Source organism: Myxocyprinus asiaticus, chromosome 17 (assembly GCF_019703515.2).
Source record: "Myxocyprinus asiaticus isolate MX2 ecotype Aquarium Trade chromosome 17, UBuf_Myxa_2, whole genome shotgun sequence".
NCBI lineage: Eukaryota > Metazoa > Chordata > Actinopteri > Cypriniformes > Catostomidae > Myxocyprinus > Myxocyprinus asiaticus.
The window spans coordinates 11,802,534-11,829,515 of record NC_059360.1 but is presented as its reverse complement, the minus strand read 5'-3'; the positions used below and the strand labels follow the sequence as shown (position 1 = coordinate 11,829,515).

Here is a 26,982-nt window from a genome sequence, read left to right as displayed (position 1 = left end):
TCATGATTTTATACATAGGTTTTAAAATTACAATTAATCTATTTAGGAATAGAAATTTTACTAAAAAAATAAAATAAAATGAAAAATAAAAAAAATAAATAAATACTGAGTGCACCTTTAAAGTATACATTGGTTGGGGTACCATCACAAAAAAATTCTGAACTTGAAAATGTAAAAAATGTCCCAGATTAGTCTAAGGATTCATAAAATTACTGTATGTATTTTTTCTCTTAATTACTGGACAATAACCAAAGTTTTTTTTTTTTACTAAAAAAGATTACTAAATTCTCATTTATTTGCTGCTTTATTTTACAATCTGAAAGTATTTTTCAATGCAGTTCAAAATGTTATTACACAGGCAAAATAAGGTACGTAGTAAGATTTGCATCCATTAAAAAAGAAAATAAGTTTATTCAAATCACCATAAACAGAGAGTTTTGCAACCATTTTAAGTTAGACAATCGAGACAAAAATAAGGCATACTTCTCTTGTGGAATGATCACATAAAAGCCCTCACAACTCAGCCTTTGATGTCAATATGCCCCACCCCTCCAATCCCTCACCTTGTCATTGTAAAAGCTATTTCCTATATATGATTACCCTTCCTGCACATCCTCTATCTCAACAGATCCAACCAAGTAACAGAGCTGTGGGCATAAAACCGGTAAAAATAAGACAAAACAATATGGCACAAAACTTCACTTTACCATCTCCATAATAATTCTGTTTTATTTCGTATCTGTCCCAAATCACTGGGTGAAGGTCACGTTGTTGGGTTTAAATGAGGCTAGTTTACCTCCTATTTCCCTTTTAATTGGGTCTTAAAAGACATACTATCTGCAAGTAAGCATGGAGCCTATGCTCAACAGCGTATCTTCCACATTAAGAAAGATGAGGGGGCTAGAGAGCTAAAAGCACTAACTCAGCTTTCATAGTAGACTACTCTCAGATGGCAACACAATTTAAGCCCCATGAGTAGTTGCCGGTGTCCAAGTTTGCACTGAAAATCTTTTAACACTTGCATACCTAAGCTTTCCGATGAGCAACCATACAGTAACTTGCTTGTGAACACATTGGTGATACACAACAGCCTGCCAAGTTCATGAATCAGGTTTTGAATCTAAAACATTTAGGTTACCAGCCAGGTAACCACTATGCCACCACTACACCATCACCACCTACAGGATCACAGATCCATCATGTATTCTTCTCAACTGACCTCGATTTCTCTGTGGGACCAGTTAAGACAATGAGGACCCATATAAAATGAAAGTATCAATGTCATAAATGTAATTAAAAACAATCACAATTCCCCACTTATTACATAAACTGAAGTTAGACTATGAGAGATAACAGGGTGTCGAACAGCATGTCAAATAGGGAGTCTAGGAGATTTCTTTTTGTTCAGAGCAGTGGTTACCAACCCTGTTCCTGGAGGCCCCCCAACAATGCACATTTTGTATGTCTCCCTTTACTGATACATCCAATTCAGGTCTTGGAGTCTCCACTAACAAGCTGATGAGCTGAATCAGGTGTGTTTGATTAGGGAGATATCCAAAATGTGTAGTGTTGGAGGGCCTTCAGGAACAGGGTTGGGAACCACTGGTCCAGAGCATTTGTTTGTCATTCATACAGAGAATAGATATTTACAGTACACAGTCTCTGCTCCGAGCAGGTATCACAGTACAAAACATCTGAATGACCAATCAGATCCTTTTTCCATGATTCAACAACCAATCAGGATTGAGTCATTAAAAGTCAAATAACAAAGATGTGCATGCACTGAACTAAAAAGAACAATATGTCCAACAGCTAAGCCTTTGGACACTGAACTTTTTAAGTGTCATAACTGGGTTAAAAACGGCATACAATAATCTAAAAAACAACCTCTTTCAAAAAGAAAAGCTTAATATAAAGACCAGGAAACATTGATCCATCAGTGGTTCACCAGATGAACAACCACCAAATATAGATATCATGTTTGTTCAATAACTATCTATACATGCCAAGATTCTCCAACAAATTCATACATTTAATGAGTGACCCAAGAAGGAAAACATTTTGGCAGTAACAAAGTTTGACAACAAAACTAGCCCATACTTCATTGAATGTTTTCATAATTATAGAGAAGCATATTGATTACTGGAATATCAAGTACATTTTTCATGTACAAATCATTACTGAAGATATGTGCAAAAGATAGGGGAAAAACACTCACAATTACAATCTTGGGGCTCATGTGTTTAACATGTTTGTAAGGTTGAAAAACACTGACTTTTAATTAACTATTTTAAAAGATTCATGAACATATTCCATACAAAATCTAGTAGAATGCCAAATTTAAAGCCTGCATGCCAACCCCACCACAATCTATCCTTATAAACCCCAAAAAAAGAAAAAAAGAAAAAAAGGAGAGAGTTGGACACATGATTATTTGTGTATAGTCAATGCAAGATGTCAGCACATAGTGCTTTGTGGAGGGGCGGGGCCACCCGTTCCGGAAGTCTATAGATGCTTCCCAAATCCTGTCCCCATCTCGAATGTTCTTACATTCAATCCAATCACCAACTTGAATAAACTGAGAGACATGATTCAAACCAATTATGTGAGGTTCTTGTTTGGCCAACGCTATTCAAAGTCCCATTCGCTCTTTCTGGTATGGTTTCGCCTTCCTCTATGTTGCTTCAAGTGAAGACCTCTAGTGCTGATGGCCGATGGAGAGCACCAGTGGTATCAGACATCCTAGCACCAGAGCTCCAACCTCCACTTTGCTCAGTCCTTTCCCTCCACTCCCTGCCGGCGAGTGGCTGTGGCCCCCCATGCCACCCACCTCCGGGAGAACGTGCACCGTAGCCACATACAGGAAGGTGCCAGCAGAAAACAGCATGGCCACACCAGTGGCATTGACATCGGACAGTGCCTCTTTACTGCTCTGAAAAGACAAGAACATAAGCAGAGAAAAAGTGTTAGATGATAATAATCTCACATAACCAGACATTTGAATTAATGGCATTACGTCAGGTCCTTATTGCAGTGTATTCTGGCCAAGACCCACCCACTTTGACAGGAAGAGCCCATCTAACCAACACATACAAAGACCAACAATGTGCATTTAGGGGCAGGGTTATCTGAAACCGATTATGCCACAATAATAAACAGATGTTGAAAAAATGTATTCAAATTCACAGACATGAATGGGTCTACAAAAAACATAAAAAAATTGTGGAAAATGTGTATAGGCTATGAGAATATCCATCTGTCCAAAAGTTATAAGTACTGATTATTTCACAGACATGATTCAGCAAACAAAGTGAAATATACAGTTCTGCTCGTGGATGTTTAGATAACTTGCCATTGTGCTTCAAACAAAACTTTTAGTATTTCATAAAGATCTGAAGTAGATATATACAAAAACATTTTTTTACAAAATCACCTAGCTGGTGGGTTGCCTGAAAGACTCGTAGACTAATTGTGTAGGTCCCCCTATTGCCGCCAAAACAGCGCCATTCTGAGATGCTATTCTTCTCACCACAATTGTACAGAGCAGTTATCTGAGTTACTGTAGACTTTGTCAGTTTGTACCGGTCTGACCATTCTCTGTTGACCTCCCTCATCATCATGTTGTGCGTGAAAATCCCAGGAGATCAGCAGTTACAGAAATACTCAAACCAGCCCACCTGGCACCAACAATCATGCCACGGTCCAAATCACTGAGATCACATTTTTTCCCATTCTGATGGTTGATGTGAACATTAACTCACCTGAACCCCAACTGGACCCTTTTTTTTTTCTTTTTTTTTTTTTTTTACATAAGACACGTACCAAGTGTGTGTAAAAATTGGACTACTTTTAACTTAACCAGGGCTGCAGATTGCAAATAAATTGTTGAATTTTGTGACACTTTTTCCTGCCAGTGAAACAATATTTTGTAAGAGATCACACTGATATGACTACAAAGTTGGCCGACTCTCTCTGCTTTTCAATCCACACATCACAACACTTCCTAAAATTTACCATGAATTTACTATTGTTAGTTTATTTAGTTGTCAGCAACCAGGCTATTCACATGGCAAACAAAGGTTCATCAATAAATATTTACAATATTAAATTAGACACTTAAAATGTATACAAGATAAAAACGGTAAAATCTATTCAGATGGTACTTTAAAAAAAATATCTATTAAACAAGTCTCTGTATAAAAGCGTTGTCTGATAGTTCCAAAAGTTTTACAATTCAGTAAAATGTGCTTGATGGTCATAGGGGTTTGGCAAGGTATACATATGGGAGGATCTTCACCAGTCAGTAAAAACACGTGTGTTAATCTTGAATGGCCCAGTCGGCATCTGGTAAACACTATTTGGCCATGCTTAGATTTAAAAATTTGAGAGTAATTTCTTTGGATCCTGGGGTTTATTTCGTATAATTTATTGCTGTTGCAATCATTCCATTCTGATTGCCACTTATTGGTGATATAGGAGTTTATTAATGGCCTGAGGTATCAGACAATCCGAGACCTCCAAGTTTAATGCCTCTTTTGCAGCCTTATCTGCTTTTTCATTTCCTGCCAGACCAATATGTCCCGGCACCCAACAGAGGATAATGTTGAAATCCATCTTCTGTAATCGATGTATTTTAGTCAAAATGTTTATGATTATGGGATGATCGGTCTCCATGGATTCAAGTGCTTGAAGTCAAGACTTTGAGTCTGAAGTGATTAAAAAGTTTCGTCCTCAACCCTGCTCAATGTTTTCCAGTGCCAGTAGCAGCGCTCGGGCCTCAGCTGTGAAGATACAGCTCTGTTCTGGAATACGTATGCCATATTGTTGATCTCCAATCACTACTGCTGCTAATACACTATTATCCGTTTTGGATCCATCCGTGAATACTGTACTATGGAGTGGGAAACTAAATTTCAGTTCCCCACAATGGGAAGTGTTTCTGCCTTTTTTAGTTGTACCAATGCCATAATAATAGTTGGTTTTTCAAGATCCAGGGGGGAACAGGCCAAAAATGATACTGTCTTATGTTGTCCTGTTTGATGTTCAAATTCTCCAAGTATGGTTTAAGTCATATTCCAAAAGGTTTGATCGCTTTTGGTCTAGCTTCATACAGATAAGAACATTCTAGTTAGAATACTGGTGTAAAGGTCAAATTACTTAGATTTGCTTTGAGTTTGACTGCATATTGTAAGGCCAGTTTCAGATGCCTATTCTGGAGGGAAGGTTCACCGGCTTCTGTATAAAGGCTTTGAATGGGACTTGTTCTGAAGGCTCCAAGAGCTAGACATATTCCCTGATGGTGTATTGTGTCAAGTGTTTGAATGTATGACTTCCTTGCCTGACCATACACAATACTCCCATAATCCAGTTGGGATCTAATTAATGTTCTGTAGAGATGTAAAAGAACGGTAGTGTCCGCACCCCATTTTGTATTGGCCAGCACTTTTAAAATATTCATTGTTTTTAAAAAAAAAATTCCTCAACATCTTCATATGTGGGATAAAGGTGAATTTATTAATCACAGACAAGGCCTAAGAATTTGAAGACTTTAATGGGTTCTCCCTCCATACTCAACTCAGGGTCGGGGTGTAAGGATCAGAGAAGGCAAAAATGCATGCATACTGACTTTGTTTTGGAAAATCTGAATCCGTTCTTTATTGACCAGTTTTTTATTTTATTTATGCATAGTTGTAGCTGTCGTTCAATTATATTCATGTTTTTCCCTCTATAGCATATGCATAGGTCGTCAACATCTAAACTTAAAAAAATGTGGGGGTCAATAACTTTGATTATACTATTGATTTTGATGCTGAATAAAGTCACTGAAACAATGCTTCCTTGTGGAACTCCTAGCTCTTGTACATGTGGGTTTGATAGAGTATTTCCTACTTGAACACGAAAACACCTGTTTGTCAAGAAATTGGAGATAAAGATGGGTAGGTTGCCTCTGAGCCAAAGTTCATAGGTCTTTCATAGGTTCATAGGTCATAAGTTCATTCCATATCTCCAGGTGGTATCATAGGCCTTCTCAAGGTCAAAGAAGACAGATACAGCATGTTCTTTTTTTAATGAAGCTGTCCCAGACAAACAATTCAAGTCTGATAAGTTGGTCCATGGTGCTTTTGCCTCTTCTAAACCCACACTGGTAATCACTAATCTTATGTTCCGATTCCAGAATCCATATCAGACGGTCGTTGATCATTCTCTCAATGGTTTTGCAGAGACAGCTAGTCAGAACTATTGGACGGTAGTTGTTTATGTCAGAATGATCCTAACCTGGTTTGGGGATGGGAATAATTATAGCTTCTTGCCACGAAGGTTGTATATTCCCTGTTTTCCAAACATTATTAAAAATCTCCAGAAGGAGTAGTAGTGTTGTATGTGGTAAGTGCTTCATAAATTCATAATGGATTCTGTCTGGTCCAGCTGCGGTTTTATGGGAATGTTTGATAGCCCTTGTAAGTTCCACTACAGTGAAGGGTTGATTATATGGCTCAGTGTTATTTGAGTGGAAATTCAGAAGTTTCTGTTCCTGTTGTATATGTGTCTTATTGAATTCTGGTCGGCAGCTGTCTAATGAAGAGTTATTTTCAAAAGATTTTGCTAGTATATTGGTTATCTCTTGAATCGTAGTTACGAGAGTGCCTTGATGCTTGTTGTGTCGAATTTGAGATTCTCCATCTTTGTTTTTCATCTTTCGAATCAGGTTCCAGATTTTTGGTGATGGTGTATTTGCTGTTAGGTTAGATACATAATCTCTCCAACTCTGTCTTTTTGCATCATTAATAATCCTTCGTGCTTGTGCTTGGTATATCTTAAATCTTACTAGATTTTCTTCTGTTGGGTGTCTGTTGAAGACTCTCTCCGGGCTTTTATGGCTTTTTTGCTGTTGTCATTGAACCATGGGTTTTGCCTGCGACTTGGTTTTGGTGATGTCTTAGGGATAGTATCATTTGCTATTTCGATCAGCTTGTCTGTGAAACTTGTAACTGGGTCTTGGCTGTCTTGGGTTGCTGAATTAAGTTTATTGTAACATTGGGTCTAGAACAGGTACCAGTTGGCTTTCTTAAGATGCCATCTTGGAATATCATGTTGGATATTTGATCTTGTAGATGTAACGATTAGGGGAAATGATCACTTCCACATAGATCGACCCAGGTGTGCCATGAGAAATCAAGCAAGAGATCAGGTTTGCATACTGTTAAATCAATTTTTGAATATGTTCCATGTCCTGGGTGCAGGTAAGTGTCTGAGCCGTCATTGAGGATACACAATTCATTGTTACTGATGAAGTCTTCAAGTATTTTTCCCTTCCTATTTGTGCGATTTCCTCCCCGTAATGGGCTGTGACCGTTGAAGTCAACTGCAAGTATGTAGGGGGGTTGGGAGTTGATCAGCAAGATTGTTTAGATCTTGCAGTGTAACAGGTCTATCTGGAGGCAGGTAAATGGAACAAAATGTGATGGCCCTATGGAGGGTTAAATGCACAGCTATTGCTTGTAGATTAGTATCTATTGTGACTTGACTGTGAATTACATTGCGATGAACTAAGATGCTTACTCCTCCTGAAGGACGTTGTATGTTTGGTCCATTTGCATTAAAACTTACAAATCTTTTTAGGAATATTTGACTATTTGGTGATAAGTGTGTTTCTTGGAGACAAAATGCAAGAGGGTTAAATAACATGGCTAGTCACTGAAGTTCTGCAAAGTTTGCTTTGACACCTCGACAATTCCAATGAATAATACTGTTACTTGTCAAGTTGGTAGCACCGGAACTTGGACTCTACTCTTACTCTTAGGAGAGGGACTCCGACTGCGGGGCTCTAAGATCTCCGCCATATCTATATCTTTTATATGGTCAGCTTTCCGTGGCCTGTTCTCCTGACTAGCATTTTGTTGCTGTGCTTTTGTGCTTTGTTGTGGCTTCTTTCCTTTTGATATTAGGGAATGTTCCGTTGTCAGATTTGGTTCTTCACTAGCTCCAGTTTGTGTTTGACTAGTAGAGGTTTGAGTGCTTTGTGCTTTCTTTTTTGACGAAGGTAGGTTTTTGTTACTGATTAACTGTGGTTTGTCTTTTGTTAGCCAGGTCACATCTGTCTGGCACTCAACTGTGTGAATTTACTATAGTGACACTAACTGTTTCAACTATTGTATTTGGGCAGAAATATGGTATATTCATCGTAAATATTATATTGATATAGTTCTATATATCAGCGGAGTGAGGGAATATGACTTTTGTTACAACTATGGCAGTTTCAACTCATTCCCACTGTCAGAAATCAGAATATTTTAATTTTGCCCAATATAAATTAGATTTTAATGTTTTACAGATTACTGTTTTTAATATCAGTAAACTTACAGTACTGTGCAAAAGTCTTAGGCACATAAGATGCTTCACAAAAACATTTGTCTTAAGATGGTTATTTATATCTTCAGCTTTAGTGTGTCAATAGGAAATATACATTTTAGACTCCCAAACATTTCTTTTGCAAATAGAATAGAAGAACAGGGAGCCCTGCAACAGATGGCATGGTCCCCACAGAGCCCCCCCCACTGAATATTGAGTCAGTCTGGGATTACATGAAGAGACAGAAGCAATTGAGAGAGCCGAAATAGATAGAAGAACTGTGGCAAATTCTCCAAGAAGCTTGGTACATCCTATATGCCAACAACTAAGAAAAACTGTGTCCAGGTGTACCTAGGAGAATTGGTGCTGTTTTAAAGGCAAAGGTGGTCACACCAAATATTGATTTAGCTTTTTTTATGTTTACTGGACTTTGTATGACATTAATTGATAAATGAAAACTATTTATGCTATTATTTTGAAGACATCTTCACTATGCAACATTTTTCCCAAGTGCCTAAAACTTTTGCACAGTACTGTACATCTGCATCCCAACTCAATATCAAGGCTTTACTGTTGACTGGTATTTTCAATTGGACAAAATATGCAATAATATTGGTAATTGTACTTATTTGTGCAATACAATAATAATATCACTATTATAATTATACATTTTTGTCCTTACATTTTCGGTGGCATGGGTTAAATGTTTGTCTGGAATCCTGTTAACACGTTCTTAAAAATGCAAAACTCTTTGCGGGACACTCAGAAAACTGTGGGAGACGCAATGGCCAAAGACATCTGTCTAAAAGTGTAAGTATGTTGCAGTGGTGCTTTTAAAGCCAAATTAATTAAAAGACACAACTTGGTTGTGAAGCGTCTAAGACTCTAAATCAGCACAATAACAGCATGTATCTGAGCCAGAACAGTAGACGAAGCACTGGTGGTCAAAAAAATAAAGCACAACTAATGGCTGTGGCCTGACAACGTTTTAAAGCAATACAATTTATTATCAATGCACTTATGACGTTTTCGTCTTTTGCTAACTAAATAAGTGCTTTAAATATGTTATAACAAAGTGAAGGCTCAAAGGCTTTATATATGTTACTGTGTTCTGTTAAAATATAAAAACAATGTCTGAGAGTAAACTAATAACTGATTATTAACATGTAGATTGGAAAACAAATATGTTTGTGGGATGGGCTGTAAACAGAGCTTCAATGTATACAATGTTTCAATAGCACAATAGTCGTCAGGCTTTGATTAACAAAATATGCAATGCGGACATGCTCCTTTGCAGTCTTATTATAGTTAACGAAAACTAAAATAAAAACTAACTAAAACAATTTTCGTTAACTAAAATAAAAATAAAAACTGAAATTATTTGAAAAAACTAAAACTAAACTAAAATATTTTTCTTAACTCCAAAACTAACTAAAATAAAAATAATCTCAGATTAATTTCAGTTTTGAGACACTTTTGGAAATGTTATATTTCTTGGCACTTTTAATTATGACACAAACACACATAACCTGACATTATACCTTTGAAGAAAGCTTAGAATGTCTTCTACCTTAGACAAAAGGAAACATGAAGAAATTATTAATACTGTAAAGTAGAACTTTTGAAGACCCTCTTTTGACCAAATCCCAGAGGACCAATGATTCTCTAGAAAATATCTACAATGTATTTAGAATTAATTGTTTTATATTTTGTAACACTTTTACATCATAAATCATTATATAACATTTACAAACATTACACCTCAAATTTCTGTTATTTTCTTTACCATTGCTTTTCCACCGGTGGTCATTAAATGAGCTCTGCCACACAGCCCAATGTAAAAATCATCCATTTAAAACCTCAAAAAAGGTAAAAAAAAAAAAAAAAAAAAAGAGAGAGAGAGAGAGAGGGGGGAGAGAGAGATTTTGCCCAAAAATGACATTTCTCTTATTATTTACTCACCTTCATGCCTCCCATATGTGTGTAACTTTCTTTCTTCTGCTGAACACAAAGATATTATAGAAATATCTCAGCTCTGTAAGTCTATACAACATGAGTCAACTGGGTCCAAAGCTTTGAAGCACTAAAAAGCACATAAAGGTAACAAAGTAATCCTTAAGTGGTTTAATTCATGTCTTCTGAAGACATCTAATCAGTTTTGGGAGAGAACAGACCAAAATTGAAAACCTTTTTCACTATAAATCTTGCAATAGCAGTCTACATGAAAGATCGCCAATGAGACTACTGATGTTAAGATTTACAGTAAAAAAGGATGCTACCTTTATGTGCTTTTTGGAGCTTCAAGGTTTTGTACCATGATGACTTGCATTGTATGGAACTACAGAGCTGAGATTTTCTTCAATAAATCTTCCTTTGTGTTCTGCAGAAGAAAGAAAGTCAGACACATCTGGGATGGCATAAAGGTGAGTAAATTATAACAGAGTTTTAATTTTTAGGTGAACTCTCTCTTTAATTGTTTACTTCCCAAAGATTAGTTAAGAAATGTATAATTATCTAAGGAAATTCATATGGATACAATGGGGATCAAGTTTAAATGTCCTTTGTCATCCATATACACCTTATGTTATAAAATTTGCAAAATTTACAATCCAAATTAAACATGATAATAGAAATAGATAGAGGTAACAGCAAGACTGCCCTGAGAAATTTAATGATGTTAGACATTTTCAAATAATACCAGTAAATGCATCTGCTTTGAGAGCCATGAAAAATTCTAAACTAAAATAACTACAACTAAAATAAAAACTAACTAAACTAAAACTAACAGACAAACTCTGAAAACTAACAAAAACTAATTTGGAATGACAGATTGATTAAAAATCTGAACACTGCCCCTATGACATTGCCACACTGAATGACGTCTCTGAAATGATTCCGCAGTGATTTACACTTAAGTAATGATCTCGAGTAAACAACTTTTGTTATGTCGAGATCTTGAGAAAACAACTTTGTTATGTTAAGATCATGAGAAAACTAAATCGTGATCACGAGAAAACAAGACTGATGAACCATGGACAAAACAGGCTTCTGTAGTTTATATTGCCTATATGCATTGTAAAGTCCAGCTTATAAGATTTAAAACGAAACCCACTTTGTGTTGGTCAAGCAAGTAGTTATTTCTTAATTTGATCAATTAATGTCAATTAATGGCAAAATATTTATGTATAATTATTTAGGTGACTCGACAGCAAGCATAAAGTATATGACTAATACTTTTCGATCTGCAGAGCAGGCAACATGTATAAGAAATAATATATTAATAAAACACTTTATTTTTTAATGCTATAATAATTTTATAAAAATGTTTGAATCAACGAATGACATTGCTTTTATTCATTTATGAAATGGATAATTAATTCAGAAATGAAGAAATTTTTTTTGTGCACTCACAGAACAACACAGACAAACCAATGCAGAACTACAAATGCAATCACGGCATTGGCCACTATGCGGAGCCTACGTCGTAGGTTCCATGCAGAAGTATAAATCAGCCTTTAGTTGACCTTACTAACTGACTTGGTCGACATTTTAAATGTAAATTTAGTCCAAAGCGACTTACAAATGAGGAACACAGCAACTTATTTGGAATCCAGTGATTTGTTCTAGAGGCAGACCAATATATCTGTTTTACAGATTAATCGGTGCCGATAGTTGCTTTTTGGAACTATCGGTTATGTGTAAAAATCCGATAGTTGCCTATATTTTTTTTTTTTTTTTTATTCCTCCATGTTTCTCTATCTTTCATCATTGACGATATTCATCCATATTTTTTATCCTCACTTCAATGCGTATTTTCATTAGATAATCAAGTATCTAAATTGAAACGAGTGCACATACATCAAGTCTCAAACTTGAACATATCTTGTAAATAAAAATAAACCTTATTCCTCATTAAAAGCCATCTGGTAAAGTATACATAAAACCCTTCATCTAGTGAATATACAGTAGCTAATACTTACATTTATTACACGTCTCTCTGGAAAACTTGATTCTGAGTGGTCAATGGTGCCAGTGTGATATTTCTCAGTAATAGAGGTAGACCGATATATCGGTTTTACCGATTAATCGGTGCCGATAGTTGCTTTTAGGAACTATCGGTTATCTGCAAAAATCTATGTCGATAATTGCCGATAATATTTTTAGCATTTCGTCATTTCAAAATAAGAGTCCCTGGTGTGTTTCGGGCTTGTATATACTTAAAGGTCCTGCGTTATGCACCAAAAAAAAAGATTTTTTCTTATTATTAGGATTTTGGTTGAACAAAAAACTGCTTGTGGTATTTTATTAATTTCGGACTCTTCTATAAATCGATTTTAAATACTAATCAACAAATGAATTGGTTTTTGGCTTTTCTCACCACCTTAGTTATCGTATCAGCAAAATCCACTATCGGTTGACTCCTAATTAGTTCTCCTCAAAAGTGTTTATTGTATCAACCCAGTACCTTGTAAACATGATTTGTTTCCACGTGGACTGATGAAAAAAAAAAAGATTTGTCCTTACTCCCGGAAGTTACATAAAACAAGCCAATCAGAACAGAATGGGCAATTTCAGAATCTAGGGCACGGTCAAAGTTTGAAACAGTTTTTTTTGGAGGACATTAAATATTCCAGATTGTTACAGAGAAACTCACTGGTGTCCCACTAGTAAAATCCCAGTCTCTCAATAATGTCTAGGCTGTCTAAAGTAACACAATTTTCTGTGTTCACAGTGGGAGAGCCAGAGGTGAGTAATCTCCCTGCTGCTGCCTCAGCTGTTCCCATGGCGATATGATGCCTACAGACAAATCTGAAAAACATGACGTGGGCTTCCATGCTTGTTATGTAACCCTGGTGAAGTGTCTAAAGTTATTGCTGCAAGAAAGTACACTGAGGTCTTCTTAAACAATTCTGAAAACTTTTTGTGGGTAATTAGAAGATATTAAACTAGGGGGGAAAAAAACTTTGTTTTTACAGTGCTAGTAAAAATACCAAAAATTGCCATTAGCAAATAAGTAGGTTTTTGTTTTCTAGATACAAGCAAATTTAGCATGTTTCAATGCTAAATGTTTCATTTGTATCACATGTGATTGCAAATTATAATTTTGGGCGAACTGTAATGCATTGGGTTAGGGGTCTTAAAGTATCGCTTTGACAGTTTTTACCCTATTTTTACCCTATTCAGTTGTAGTGTTTGTTTTGATCTTTAAAAGTGTACTTTAAAGTAATTTTTGTTTCATTTGCTGATATAACAATGGAATCACATACCGACACCTATCAGGGTATATTCTTCATCACACAAAAGCTTTTCATTAACAAGTTTTGGCCCTGCTGAATATTAGGTGTCTTTCACTACTATGTACTTATACAATGTACTTATTATGTACATATGTGTTGCTGAATTGAACTTACATTTAAAGTACCTGCATTTAATTACATTTGTAGTTACACTGTTAACTTTACTTCTAACCCTAACCCAACCCCTAACACCAGGCCTAACCCTAACCTTACTCCTAAACCTATCCGTACCAGGGCTCCAGACTAAAAAAATTACTAAGGAGCCATTGGCACCTAAACTGAAACATTAAGGAGCCAAATGGCTGTTTTTAGTCGACAAATCACAGAATTGCTCGATTTAGATTGCTGTTCAGAAACAAGATAGAAAGCAGAAGTTGATAACCCATTAATCTGAGGTTTAATAAATAGTATACAGTATATAGTTCAGAGGTTAAGTTTGCATTCCCTTTTGTCTCAAATATTCGCATCCCTTGCATAATTTATACACATATAAGAGATAAAAGATTTTTTTTATTTAATACTGCTCTTCACAATCTACATTACAGAGAATTACATAAAGTATAATATGTATATAGTAGTTTGTTGTGTGTGTATATGTATAATAATGTGTATATATGTGTGTGTGTGTGTGTGTGTGCGCGCGTGCACGTGCCGTTAAAAAGTTTAGGGTCACTTACTCATTCTTTATTTTTTTCACATTTTAGAATAATAGTAAAGTCATCACAACTATGGAATAATAGAAATGGAAATATGGGAATTATGTTGTGACTAAAAAAAATCCAAAATAAATAAAAACTGTGTTATATTTTAGCATCTTCAAAGTGGCCACCCTTTGCCTAGATTTAGCAGAAATGTACTCTAGGCATTTACTCAACCAACTTCTTGAGGTATCACCCTGGGATGCTTTTTAAACAGTATTGAAGGAGTTCCCATCTATATGCTGGGCACTTATTGGCTGCTTTTCTTAATTATTCGGTCCAAGTCATCCATTTCAAAAACTTTATTTTTATTTATTTATTTATTTTTTATAAAATTTTAGTTTTATAATGAAATAAATTAATATGTTGGCACAATTATATTTATGTCTACAAAACTAATTTCAAACATTTAAGCATACGCCTTCAGATCAAAAGGTTTTTAAGATCATGAGAAACATTTCAGGCATATGACCCCAAACTTTTTAACGGTAGAGTGTGTGTGTGTGTGTGTGTGTGTGTGTGTATCTATATATATATATATATATATATATACACACACACACACACACACACACACACACACACACAGTATATAAATTGTTTAACAATACTGCCTTAGTCTTTTACTGTTACCAGATGGCCCAGACACAGAGACTACAAGAGTGCAAATTGAATGAAATCCCAGATGCAGTTTATTGTGCTACTCCAATCCCAATCAATAATTACCAGGAGAAAAAAAAAAGTGGTACACAATGCGGGACTTTTAATTGTAAGCCTGAAATACACATGGGACTCTTATTTTGAAATGTCTGCTCTCCCAGTTGTGAGCTCACTGACGGCTGAGAAAGTGAATCTGATTAAAACTGCTAACCTAAGCTCCTGAGTTCAAACCCTCAGTTTTTTTTGGGTGATTCATGAAAAAGATCCGGTTCAAAAGAATCATTTGGTCACGACTCTCTCGCGCTGGCTTTGTTGTTGCGTGCGGTGCAGCGAGCTCATCACCACAACAGAACGGGTGAAAAGGGGCTCGAGACACACTGGTGCGCGCTCTATAGATCTATTCAATAACGTACAAGATTATATCTGATGAAACCGCATATGAACACACACAACCCAACTGTCGCCAATGTACTGTAACAAAATACTGAGTGTTCCTTTAAATAACCTGCTTATCGTTTAAAAGGCCCAAAATATTTCTACAGGATCGAATATGTCTTAATACATTTAAAATGAGAACTTAAGACTACAGCAACACATTGCCTGCATAAAACAGCTTTGCAATTACAATGTAACCATCTGCTCTTTTTTTTATCCTTGAACATACCTGACTGAGTCCTACATAGGTGAGCATGGCCAAAGCAGGAGCTGCCAGGGCAAAGACTAACAGATGTTTCCGGATGCGATTTCTTTCTAAACCCGCATGCATGAGAAAAGACACGAGTCCAAATGCAGCAGGGGCCTGAAATACAAGAAATATTAACATAGCAAACCAGACAAAACAAAAGTACAAAATGCACAAAACAAATTACAATAAATAAATAAACAAGGCAAAAGGTATTCCTGTATTGATTTAGGACCAGTTGGAATCCAAAAGAAAAAGGTAATAATTCTACTTTTAAGGAAATGAAATACATTTTAGATGGGAAATGTATAACTTCCAGCATCTGAAAACTTACATTGATGAGCCAAAACATTATGACAAATCACAGGTGACGTGAATAGCGTTGATCATCTTCTAACAAGGCCACATGTCAAGATCTGGGTAGATTAGATGGTAAGCGAACAATCAGTTCTCATAGTCAACGTGTTGAATGCAGGAGAAATGAGCAGGAGTAAAGACCTGAGGGACTTTGACAGGGCCAAATTGTTATGGCCAGACGACCGGGTCAGAGCATCTCTGAAACGGCGAGGCTTGGTCCGAGGAGGGACAAACCACAAACCGGCGACAGGGTATCGGGCGCCCAAGGCTCATCGATGCATGAGGGCAACAAAGGCTATCCCGCCTGGTCTGAACAGACAGAGGGACTTCTGTGGCACAAGTCACATAAAAATGTAAAGATGGTTATGGGAGGAATGTGTCACAGCACACAGTGCATCGCACCCTGCTGCGTATGGGATTGCGTAGTTGTAGACCGGTCACAGTGCCCATGATGACCCCTGTCCACTGTTGAAAGTGCCTATAATGGGCATGCGAGCGTCAGAACTGGACCTTGGAGCAGTGGAAGAAGGTCGCCTGGTCCGATGAGTCCTGTTTTCTTTTATATCACGTGGACGGTCGTGTACGTGTGCGCTGTTTACCTGGGGAAATGATGGAACCAGGATGCACTGTGGGAAGACGACAAGCCGCTGTAGAGAGTGTGATGCTCTGGGCAATGTTCTGCTGGGAAACCCTGGGTCATGTGGATGTCAATTTGACATGTGCCACCTACCTAAACATTGTTTCAGACCAGGTACACCCCTTTATGGCAATGGTATTCCCTGATGACAGTGGCCTCATTCAGCAGGATAATGCGCCCTGCCACACTGCACGCACTGTTCAGGAATTGTTTGAGGAAACATGATGAAGAGTTCAAGGCGTTGCCCTGGCCTCCAAATTCCCCAGATCTCAATCCGATTGAGCATCTGTGGGATGTGCTGGACCAACAAGTCCGATCCACGGTGGCTCCACCTCGCAACTTACACGACTTGAAGGATCTGCTGCTAATGTCTTGGTGCCAGATACCACAGGACACCTTCAGGGGTCTTGTAGAGTACATGCCTCGGTGGGTCGGCACTGTTTTGGTGGCACGCGGAGGACCAACAGCATATTAGGCAGGTGGTCATAATATTTTGGCTCATCAGTGTATTTGATCAGTGTATTTTTAATCAGACACTTAAACAGTGAATCAAAAATTTCCTGTTTAACTAATAAACATTTTAGGACAGTATTGGGAATTGTCTAAACGCTTCAATAGTAAAAGGATGGTTTGGCTATACTTGATTGAGGATGACTGTACCTTATGCAACATGATGGCCACAAACACAATGAGCTGGACGCTTGTCTGAGAGGTGGACGCAGCAGCTCCAAGAGCAACTCCATCAGCTAGAGCCAGGGAAAGAAGTGTTTTTCCGAAAAATTAAACATACTTAATATTGTTATGTTCTATAAGCTATTGTATCTTAATGCTAACTCAAAATGTTTCATGCACAGACAGTTGTTCTTGTCCTCCTATATGCCCTAGTTTTCTTCTTTTTTTTTTTTTTTTTTACCTGCAGCATGGACAACCAATCCAAGTGTTGTGGTTAACTTGGAGCTAGCAGCCCTCGCTGCCTCTGGATCTAAAAATGTGGAGAGAACAGATTCAGCAACTAAACACCATCCGTTCCTGTTTGCCACGCAACACTTAAGCCGTAGAAAGTGATGTCATCATGGATGTCACCTAGTCTTCGCAAGGCTATGTTTCGCGTGGACATGCGCATGCCAATTTCTGTAACTTTCTGCACAGTTTGTGGGCAATGCTTCAATCCCACTGGACAAAATCGAGGAATGGGGCAGGACAGATGTGCCTATCCTTTTGGGCCAGTGTAAAACTACTGCTAATAATGTTAAAAGGACAATGTTCTCACTGTGAAATAATCTGTTGCAGCTCCTTGGTTCTTGTTTAAAAAGACAAGTAAGCCTATTTATCCACTACCTTTTGTACACTGAATACAAAGTATAAGTTACTTATATGAAAACATAAACAAGGCTTTAGAGATGCACTTTTTAAAATGTCAGTACTACAAGACAAGCACACTGACCATCACTGTTGTGCATGTGAGAACTGCCGATTTGATCCACCAGCAGCATGAAGACAAAGCCCAGTACCAAAGAGACCCCAATATATGCATGGAGCTGCTCGTGACCATGGCCATGTTCACCGCTGGGCCCCACCACTCCTTCTACAACCTTCGGCTCAGAAACTTCTGCCTCTACCTGCCCGTGGCCATGATGGTGCCCACCTATACCAAAACAGAAGAGCACAGCTTTGGAAATCACAAATCAAAGCATTCCCTACACATAAACATATCCAATCAGATTCGGATTTAAGCAAGGACAACTCAGCCCAAACTTTAAGCTTGAAAAACTATGACGCACTGTGTTAGTGTTTAGATATACAGTGTCCCCAAAAACATTTTGGATACTTAGTTAAAATAGCACAAGCACATTTCTAAGCAAAATATTTCACAAAAAGAAGCTTGTTAGGATTGAAATAATACAACAACTAATATTCTGTTCAAAGACCCTGTTAACACCTGGTATTAAGATGCGTTTTGGGTGATCTGATCACATGTGGTCAGAGCTAAATACAGGTGTAATCTGGGTCTAAAACATTTTGTGATCGGATAACAAAAAACACTTACAGGTTGTCAAAAACGTATTTGAGGTGTAAACGTTCTAATCCATCCTGAAAACGTCCCGGATAGCAGCGAAGTGCCACCCCTTGAAATGTTGCATTTGTGCTTGGATTGAATTTCAGCTGCATCTGGGAGAAACTGTGTGGCAGTTTTTTTTTGTGCTTTTTTTTTGTCTTTTATGACTTTTTGTGGTTTATTATCATGCAGTAACTCAGGATGGGTAAAAAATATAGATTTTCCGATGCATCACAATCTTGATTCTTAAATCCTAAGATCGATTAAAGTAAAGCAATTTTGAGCTAGCGGGCCGCCGAAGCTGGCATCTGGCGTTTGATACGCCTTAAATGTATGTGCGTGGTGCAGTTGAAGACTCGTTTTCACGCAAGTGTTGCATGAGACACCACAGAAACACAAGCAAGTGATGCACTCTGCTCTATTCTAGTGTAATTCTGGAGCGCTCAGTTGATGGGATATTGCAGAGCTGATCACTTGATATCACGGCAGCTCCCCTTGATGATCACAAGGCCTTACCGCAGACTTCTAAACTTAAGACCCATTTGAATTCTGAAAATTTCTAGTATAAAGCACTATCAAGAAAGTCAAACCTCTCAAACAGCTGGACAGCATTCAGCACTGATGAGGAAAAAAGACAACAATCTGCATGCGCCAACATAAAGATTTTTTTAATTACACATCATCACCCTTACTTACATTTATCATGATTTTATAGTAGTGACAGTAACTATGGTATTTTGACAGAAATGTTACAGTTTTAAATAATTTATTAAACAGTTTTACTACAAATGATGTACCGGTAATCATTATTGCTGTGCTGTCGTTTACAGCTTTAAAATATTTACTATTTAGTCAGACTGAAGATGTGTTTTGTTGGTTGGGATTTATTTTTTATTGCTTTGTTATTATACAGACTCTAGGAGCATTATGTCACCATGTTTAATTCATAACATGCAGGATCTGGCACAAATGTAAATAACACAAGTAGATGTACATGGTATTCACAGGCTATCAGTATTGCTTCAATTGACAACATTTATTTTAGGAGTAAATTTGTGTCTGCATTATGCATTGATTTTACACAAATGTAAATAACACAAGTAGATGTGCATGGCAATAAAATATTATCAGTATAATATCTTATTGCCATTTCTGAAAGGTGCATTGCGCCACTTACTGTACTTGAGTAAAACTGACTGTCGATCAGTGCCACCTTTTTTTGTAAAGGTGTGGATTGCTTTTAAATGGGTCATGACATGAGGAATCAAATTTCCCTTGATCATGTGACATATAAGAGGTCATTGTAGTATAAAAACTTACTGTAAGTTTCAGAACTGAAAAGGACCTCCTTCATAGAAAAAGAGCATTTATTTGAACCACGCTGCAAAAATGGCTCATGTGGAATTTGTGGAACTTGTGACGTCCAAGGACCAAATACATCTGCATATGCAATGCCTATTTTTCTGTCATTGCACCCTTGGCCCTGCCCACTGTTGCTCAGTTATTCACATAGGTGAAGGGGAGAGAGATGGGCCTGTCATGAGAGATTCATCCAAAGTGGACTTACACAGGACACCTTCATGTGCCTGTCTGGATTTAAAAGTTTTCCTAAATAAACATGCACAATCAGACGTCTTTGACCACTTGATACATATCTCGGGACGTTTTTAAAAGATGCGCTGTCAAGTTACAACTTTGCAGAGGAGAAGCTCTCTGTCATTCAGCTGCTGCCCTGGACGCGTTCTTTCGCCCATCTGCACAATTTTAAGTTGAAAACATGATGGAATGATACTGGATGTGGATGTGTCTTCACCGTATTTAAGAGAGGATTGTATGTTCGTCTCATATTATACCAGTCATAATATGATTTAAGCTTTGCAAAGGGACTGTTATTGAAGGATAGGTAGGGCTGCAACTAACGATTATTTTGATAATCGTTTAATCTAACATGCATTCGACTATTCTGCAATTATTGCAAAGGTCAATCGTTAGCTCTTAACTGACTATTCAACTTGTGCCCCGACTTAAAAGTTTGTATTAAACGTGCTTACTAACAATAAAGAGGACAAAATCATCTTTTAAAAATACCTCTAAATGACATTCACTGAATTAAAAAAAAAAAAAAATGTTATTACATTTAATTCAGTAAAGAAATTCACTGCAAAAAATCCTATTGTTATTAGTGCCTAACCGTTATATCGGTCGGCTGATATTATCGGCCGATATTAGCCTTTCACCGATATATCGGTATCGGTGTATATGTTTACCGATATGCGCAGATATGAAAACTTTTTTTCAGAACATATAATGCAGAAAACAATGCTTTAGAATTGATGTCATTACGTAGTTTGTCCAGCAGAGCGAGCTCCGACTCCATTGTTTACAGAGCTGACTCTGAGCTGATGGTGGCTCTGCAGACAGGGTGAAGCTGAGCGGTGTCTTTGCGGTAAGTTGCTAACTAGTTTGTGAAATACATACCGGAAAGTTAATAAACAATGACCTCATCATTTTCCGTTTTCAATATAACTAATATAACATTATCCCTGTCCCTGACAACGATGTCACTCATGTCTGTTTGCTGTTAGCCAGCTATAGTTTGTCAGTGCAGTAAGTAAGATTGAAAGGTAAACATCAGAGCATCTTTTTGCAGCTCATCAGACAACAGTGCGGAGGTGGATTGTGTCTGCTGAGTGTTGATTTCACGCTATGTTGTTACCTAGTTGGTGAGACGCAATGCAGGTCCATCTTTTACTCTCGGTGACAATGAGCTTATAGCTAACTAGCTAACCACATAGCTACTTTCATTGCTTGTCAGCAGAGTGGAAGCTAATGTGTAAACATGTATTCACCAAACTGTTTTGTTCAGGATTAACAGTTTGGTACCCCCATCAACTGAAAAAAAAAAAAAAAAAAAAAAAAGTTGTTGCATTTATAAAATGTAATATTTAAAAGTCTGGTTTTCCACAGTTGAAAGTTTCCCCTGAACTTGTATAGCAGAATACGGTGTAACACCGCTTGACTCGGCAGGTGTAAATGCTTCTTGTTTTACAACCTGCCAATAATTGACTGGCAGTATTAAAATAGTCAGCATCTGACTGATACTAAACAGTACTACTGATGTTTACTTATTTATATTTTTGATTTATTCTTTATTAACATAGTCAGCATTTGACTGATACTAAACATACATTACTGATGTTTATTTAGCTATTTATTGTATTTTTATTTATTCTTTATTAAAATAGTCAGCATTTGACTAATGCTAAACAGTACTGATGTTTATTTATCTATTTATTTTATTTTTACTTATTCTTTATTAAAATAGTCAGCATTTGACTGATACTAACCACACAGTACTGATGTTTATTTAGCTATTTATTGTATTTTTATTTATTATTTATTTAAATGGTCAGCATTTGACTGATACTAAACAGTACTGATGTTTATTTAGCTATTTATTTTATTTGGATGTATTATTTATTTTAATGGTCAACAACTGACTGATACTAAACAGTACTGTTTATTTAGCTATTTATTTTATTTATATTTATACTTTATTTAAATGGTCAGCAACTGACTGATACTAAAAATACAGTACTGATGTTTTTTAAGCTATTTATTGTATTTTTATTTATTTTCTCAGTGTCAAACAATTCTAGAAATGAACAATGTATAATAATAATGTCAAATATTCTTTGATAAAAATATTTGTTTAAGAAAGCAGCCTTCTGAGTACCTTTGCATAGTCGTATCGGTGCAAAATCTGGGACTAATCCACATAGAAAAGGTCTGTTTTCATTCCAGCTCAAAAATTAACAATATCGGCCACCATATCGGTAATCGGTGAATTTCCCCCCTCTAAAATCGATATCGGTCTCAAAAACCCCATATCGGTCGGGCTCTAATTGTTATCAAGTGTTTTTGTCTTGTTTTCCATTTAAAATGGTCTAAAAATCCTTAAAACAAGATACATTTACTTGAGAAGCAACATATAAGATATTTAGACTTGCTTTAAGTGAATGTATCTTAAATATAAGTGTATTTTGTATACAAGTGTGTTTTTTCACTTGGTTATAATTATACTGGTTTACTTATATTTATATAATATACTTATATTCAAGATCTATTCTCTAAAAGCAAGTCTAAACATCTTATTATGCTGCTTCTCAGGTGAATGCATCTTTTTAAAGGATTATTAGATATTTTTTAATATTTCTATTTGTAATATTATATTCAACATTCTCAGATAACAAATGTTTCTTCTGCAGTGTAGCTGCTAAAGAAAATGTGTGTTGTTTTAAAGGAGTTTTAGATATTTATATTGGAAAATAAGCTAAAACAAAAACAAATCAAAAACATATTTTGTTACAGTGTATAATGGGGCAAAGACTACCCTCTCTCACCTTTCTGTTCACTTCAATCCATCTTTAACTCACAAAAAAACAAACTCTCTCTTATTAATAAAGCTGCGTATTGCCAATGTTTTTCATGATAAGAAAAACATAGTGACGCATATATTATGATTCAATAAGTCGCGAGCCATCACGTTATAATCTAGCTGCATTAAGCATGCACGCTCGAGGGACGAGCGTCCCTACGCCAGAGTGTGCATCAACCGGCTGCAGTTTCAATCTCTTCTCCCTTAGATCAGACGAGAGCGCTTCTGTATTTACTTATTTGGTATTTTTGTATAGTTCCCTCATACTTTGTGATCTACATCACCTGAAGCTGTTTGGAAGGGTTAGGGTGCATCTGCACTGTGATCAGTGTAATTCTTCCTCTCCTCAGTCAGGCGCGAACTGCAGTGCTTTAGTGCATTAGAGTTTCATATGATCTCATGTGACGTTAAATGAGATCAAACGACTATTCGACAATGGAAATTTTTGTTGACAATTTTTTATTGTCGATAATGTCGACTAATCGTTTCAGCCCTAAGGACAGAGAAGTTGAAAACGCTTGGTAGCGATTGCAAAAGTAAATCGTGAGTAAATAGTTTCATTCGTTAATATTTCATATGTCATGACTGTGTGATAGTTTATGGTGCTGACACCCTGTTTACACTTGGCGCATCACGTCAACGGCTTGATGCCGTCTACACCAGGTGCATCGACAAAAACTTTCTAAATCGTTTATTTCTGTTTTTGGTAGTAGTAGTGCCACCGTGTGCAGTGCAAAATGGAACGGGACATCTGTTTACCGTCGGAGCAATGTGACGCGCCGCAGCATCATTGATTATAATGGGTTCTATTGCTTTAAAGCAACGTGACTCTCACGTCCGGTGTAGACAGGGTGTGAGTGTTAACAGCTGTGCTTGAGATAAACAGGTTAATATATTCGGATGCAATGGGTTGGATGTGCATTGTGTGTAAACCCTGACATTTAGTTTTACGTTTTGGTGCTAATTCATTTTCTTCTGACTGAGATTCAAAAAAGGCTCTATTCGAGGGGTTGCACAATGTTAGCCAAACGTAACGGTGGGCGTTTAGTGTTGAAGTTTTAAGGAGGCGCTTAGGCCAAACCCGAGTGTTTCAGACAGAGGGCCATATACAGGGTGCAAAATGATCATATATTACTAAATGATGACTGTTTAAATGCAAAAAACAAACAAACAAACAAACAAAAAAAAAAAACTTTACTAACATGATAAGTGGAACTCAGGGAAGATAATAAAACTATATATATATATATATATATATATATATAAAAAAGAGCATTTCCTGACCCCTTTATTGTGAATGGCCCATTTGCCTGCGTTTCATCTCTCATGTGTGAAAAGGCCTTAAACCTGAAGCTTACCTTCCAGCATCTCCTCATAGAGTGCATGAACCCCCTCTGGAATAATGACAGCCAGTGCAGTGCCACATAACAGTCCCGCGCCCAATACAGTAACCAATTTGAGCTTCTCCTGAGAACAACATCAAACATCTCATTTTGGCTTTTCGAATCGACAGACAGACAAGGTATTAAACTGACAAACTGTACATGTATAAGTCAGATATACAAAATCTCAAATATACTGTCACAAACAGAGGCAAATATGGAAAAATAAGCAATACACAGAGTTCATGCTACTTATCCAGAAAAGTATGAACAGAAGACATGTAGACATGTTCAACCCAGGCCAAAGCTTACCTCAGAGAAGTTGACAGCCAGAGGAATAGTACCAGCCACATAACAGCCAACCAGCATAGCCAGAGACAGCAGACTGATGGAGCTAAAGTCATCCATTTCAAACGATCACCCGGGAGAACTGCAAAACCACTAAAGATCCGACCGCAGACTCACTTTAAGATGTTTAACAACAAATCCTATACAATCAGTCACTGGTTGATGCCAACAGATCCTTCTTACTGGATTGGTTTTCTAGCCAGTTAGCCAACGAGCTGTACGTGTTTCTATTCCCTACAGATCACTAACACGTACATCTGGTGATATGCTCCTGAGGACGGGTTGGATCTCTTGGTACATTGACCTGATCGATAACCTAGATCTTGTTGCTCAACTTCAATCAAACAATCACGTAACGCTTAACAACATCTAATATCATCACATGCAGACTGACATTAAACAAACAAATCAAAAGATCTGTGAAAGCATGTCATGGTCTAATTTTTGACCTCAGGCTGCTGTTAACGGCATGATAACTCCTAATCAGGCGACATGGTTTTGTTGTGGTAAACTCATCTAGTTTGATATTTGTTCCGCAGTACCGAATACCAACTGATCGCTAATCAGCCCAGTGTGATGTTGGCAGTGTGATAGAAGCACTTCCGGTTCACATCGCCGTCAAAACAAAAGCCCCCACCACCAAATTACGTCAACCAGCGTCTGTGTACACGGTCGTACTTACATATATTTCATATTTGTAGTTTATTATATACTCTTCATTACGGTGGAAGGAAATGCTGTTTAGCTTTGACGAGCAATGTAAAAAAAAAAAAAAAAAAGAAACAGATAGGCTAAGCAATCTCATATTTTTAATTTTGTATTACCCTAAGCTAAAATGAATGTAAATAAATGTCTGACCTCTGTGCTTCTTAAAAATATATGTTTGTATTATTGTTATAATTAGTATAACAATGATAATAATAATAATTACTAGTAGTAGTAGTAGTAGTGTGTGTGTGTGTGTGTGTGTGTGTGTGTACAAACATATATATATATATATATAATTTATTTTTGTATTTATTTTTTCTGTTGGCCCTTATTCAGCAACTAACCTGAACATTTCAGGCAGGCTAGCTAGGCTTGACACTTAAATTCATTGATTTTAAATACATTTAAGTGTCATTTCAATTACAACATACCTAGACATAGACAATGCCTATTTAGCCAATAGATATTCATTACCTTTTTCCTATAAGTAGCATTTAATTTAAGAGGCCATTCTAGGATAGCACTTGCACATATGTACAAATTTAAAGATTAACAGCACTATCCACCATTCTTTTTGACTTTATGGTCTTGAGTCCAAGCACTAGATGGAACTGTTGTATTGTTTTGCTTTCTCAATTATTGCCCCAACCCTTCGTCTTAGTGCTGTCTCTTAATCAGTGTTGGATGTATGCATTACCAAGTAAATAATTACTGTAATTAAATTACTTTTTCATTGAAAAAGTAAAGTAAGGGATTACTCTTAATTTTTCAGTAATTTAATTACAGTTTCTTCTGATGTAATTGTGTTAAATACTTTATAGACTATAGAACAATTCTATATAAAACAATAGTGAATTTAAAATTGAAATTTAATGTTAAAATATATGTTTTCTAATTTAATGCAGCCCCCTTAAATTCTTTGGCCAGTTCATGAATATTTTATTTGATTTTATATGATTTATTTGAAAGATTTAAAAGAACAATTTCATGTCTATCCTTGTATTTTTCATCTGGTCGAGGTTGATAAGGGTTTTAGAAAGTAATAAGTAATATGTAATGCAATTACTTTTCAGACAGAGAAATTAATTACACTGTAGAAGATGTAATTAATAGTTAGTAATTAATTACTTTTTAGACTAATTTACCCAACACTGTTCTTAATCTTGGCATTACATAAATAGGTTGTGTCTATGTAAATGTAGATAACCTAAAGGTCTAACTGTATTTTCACCATAAGTGTATTTTTCATTTTGAGGCATGTTGTCACATCGAAATCGTGGCACACGTGTTTTATATGTTGTAGGTTACTTTGGCAGCGGTGGCATGATCGAGCGTCCGTTGAGGGAGAGAGAGAGTGGTAAGGGTGCATA

General features: G+C 36.6%; 1 protein-coding gene across 1 annotated transcript; it reads right to left on the bottom strand.

Moving 5' to 3' along the window:
• Positions 1-291: 291 nt before the first annotated feature.
• On the bottom strand, positions 292-25,476 carry LOC127455211 (zinc transporter ZIP9). The gene is made up of 7 exons (XM_051722919.1): positions 24,869-25,476; positions 24,533-24,641; positions 18,125-18,325; positions 17,594-17,662; positions 17,341-17,426; positions 15,669-15,803; positions 292-2,932 (listed from the first exon to the last, which is right to left on the bottom strand). Exons 1-7 carry the CDS (start codon positions 24,962-24,964, stop codon positions 2,699-2,701), a joined length of 930 nt encoding a protein of 309 aa, XP_051578879.1. The 5' UTR covers positions 24,965-25,476; the 3' UTR covers positions 292-2,698.
• Positions 25,477-26,982: the final 1,506 nt, after the last annotated feature.

Bases quoted from the DNA above. Each gene is read 5' to 3' on its own strand.
- LOC127455211 (XM_051722919.1), bottom strand. From the start codon at position 24,964: ATGGATGACTTTAGCTCCATCAGTCTGCTGTCTCTGGCTATGCTGGTT. The intron at 18,326-24,532 runs GTAAGCTTCAGG...GTTTTGGTATAG, and splicing joins CTATGAGGAGATGCTGGAAG to GTGGGCACCATCATGGCCAC. The intron at 15,804-17,340 runs GTACAGTCATCC...CTTGTATTTCAG, and splicing joins TGGCCATCATGTTGCATAAG to GCCCCTGCTGCATTTGGACT.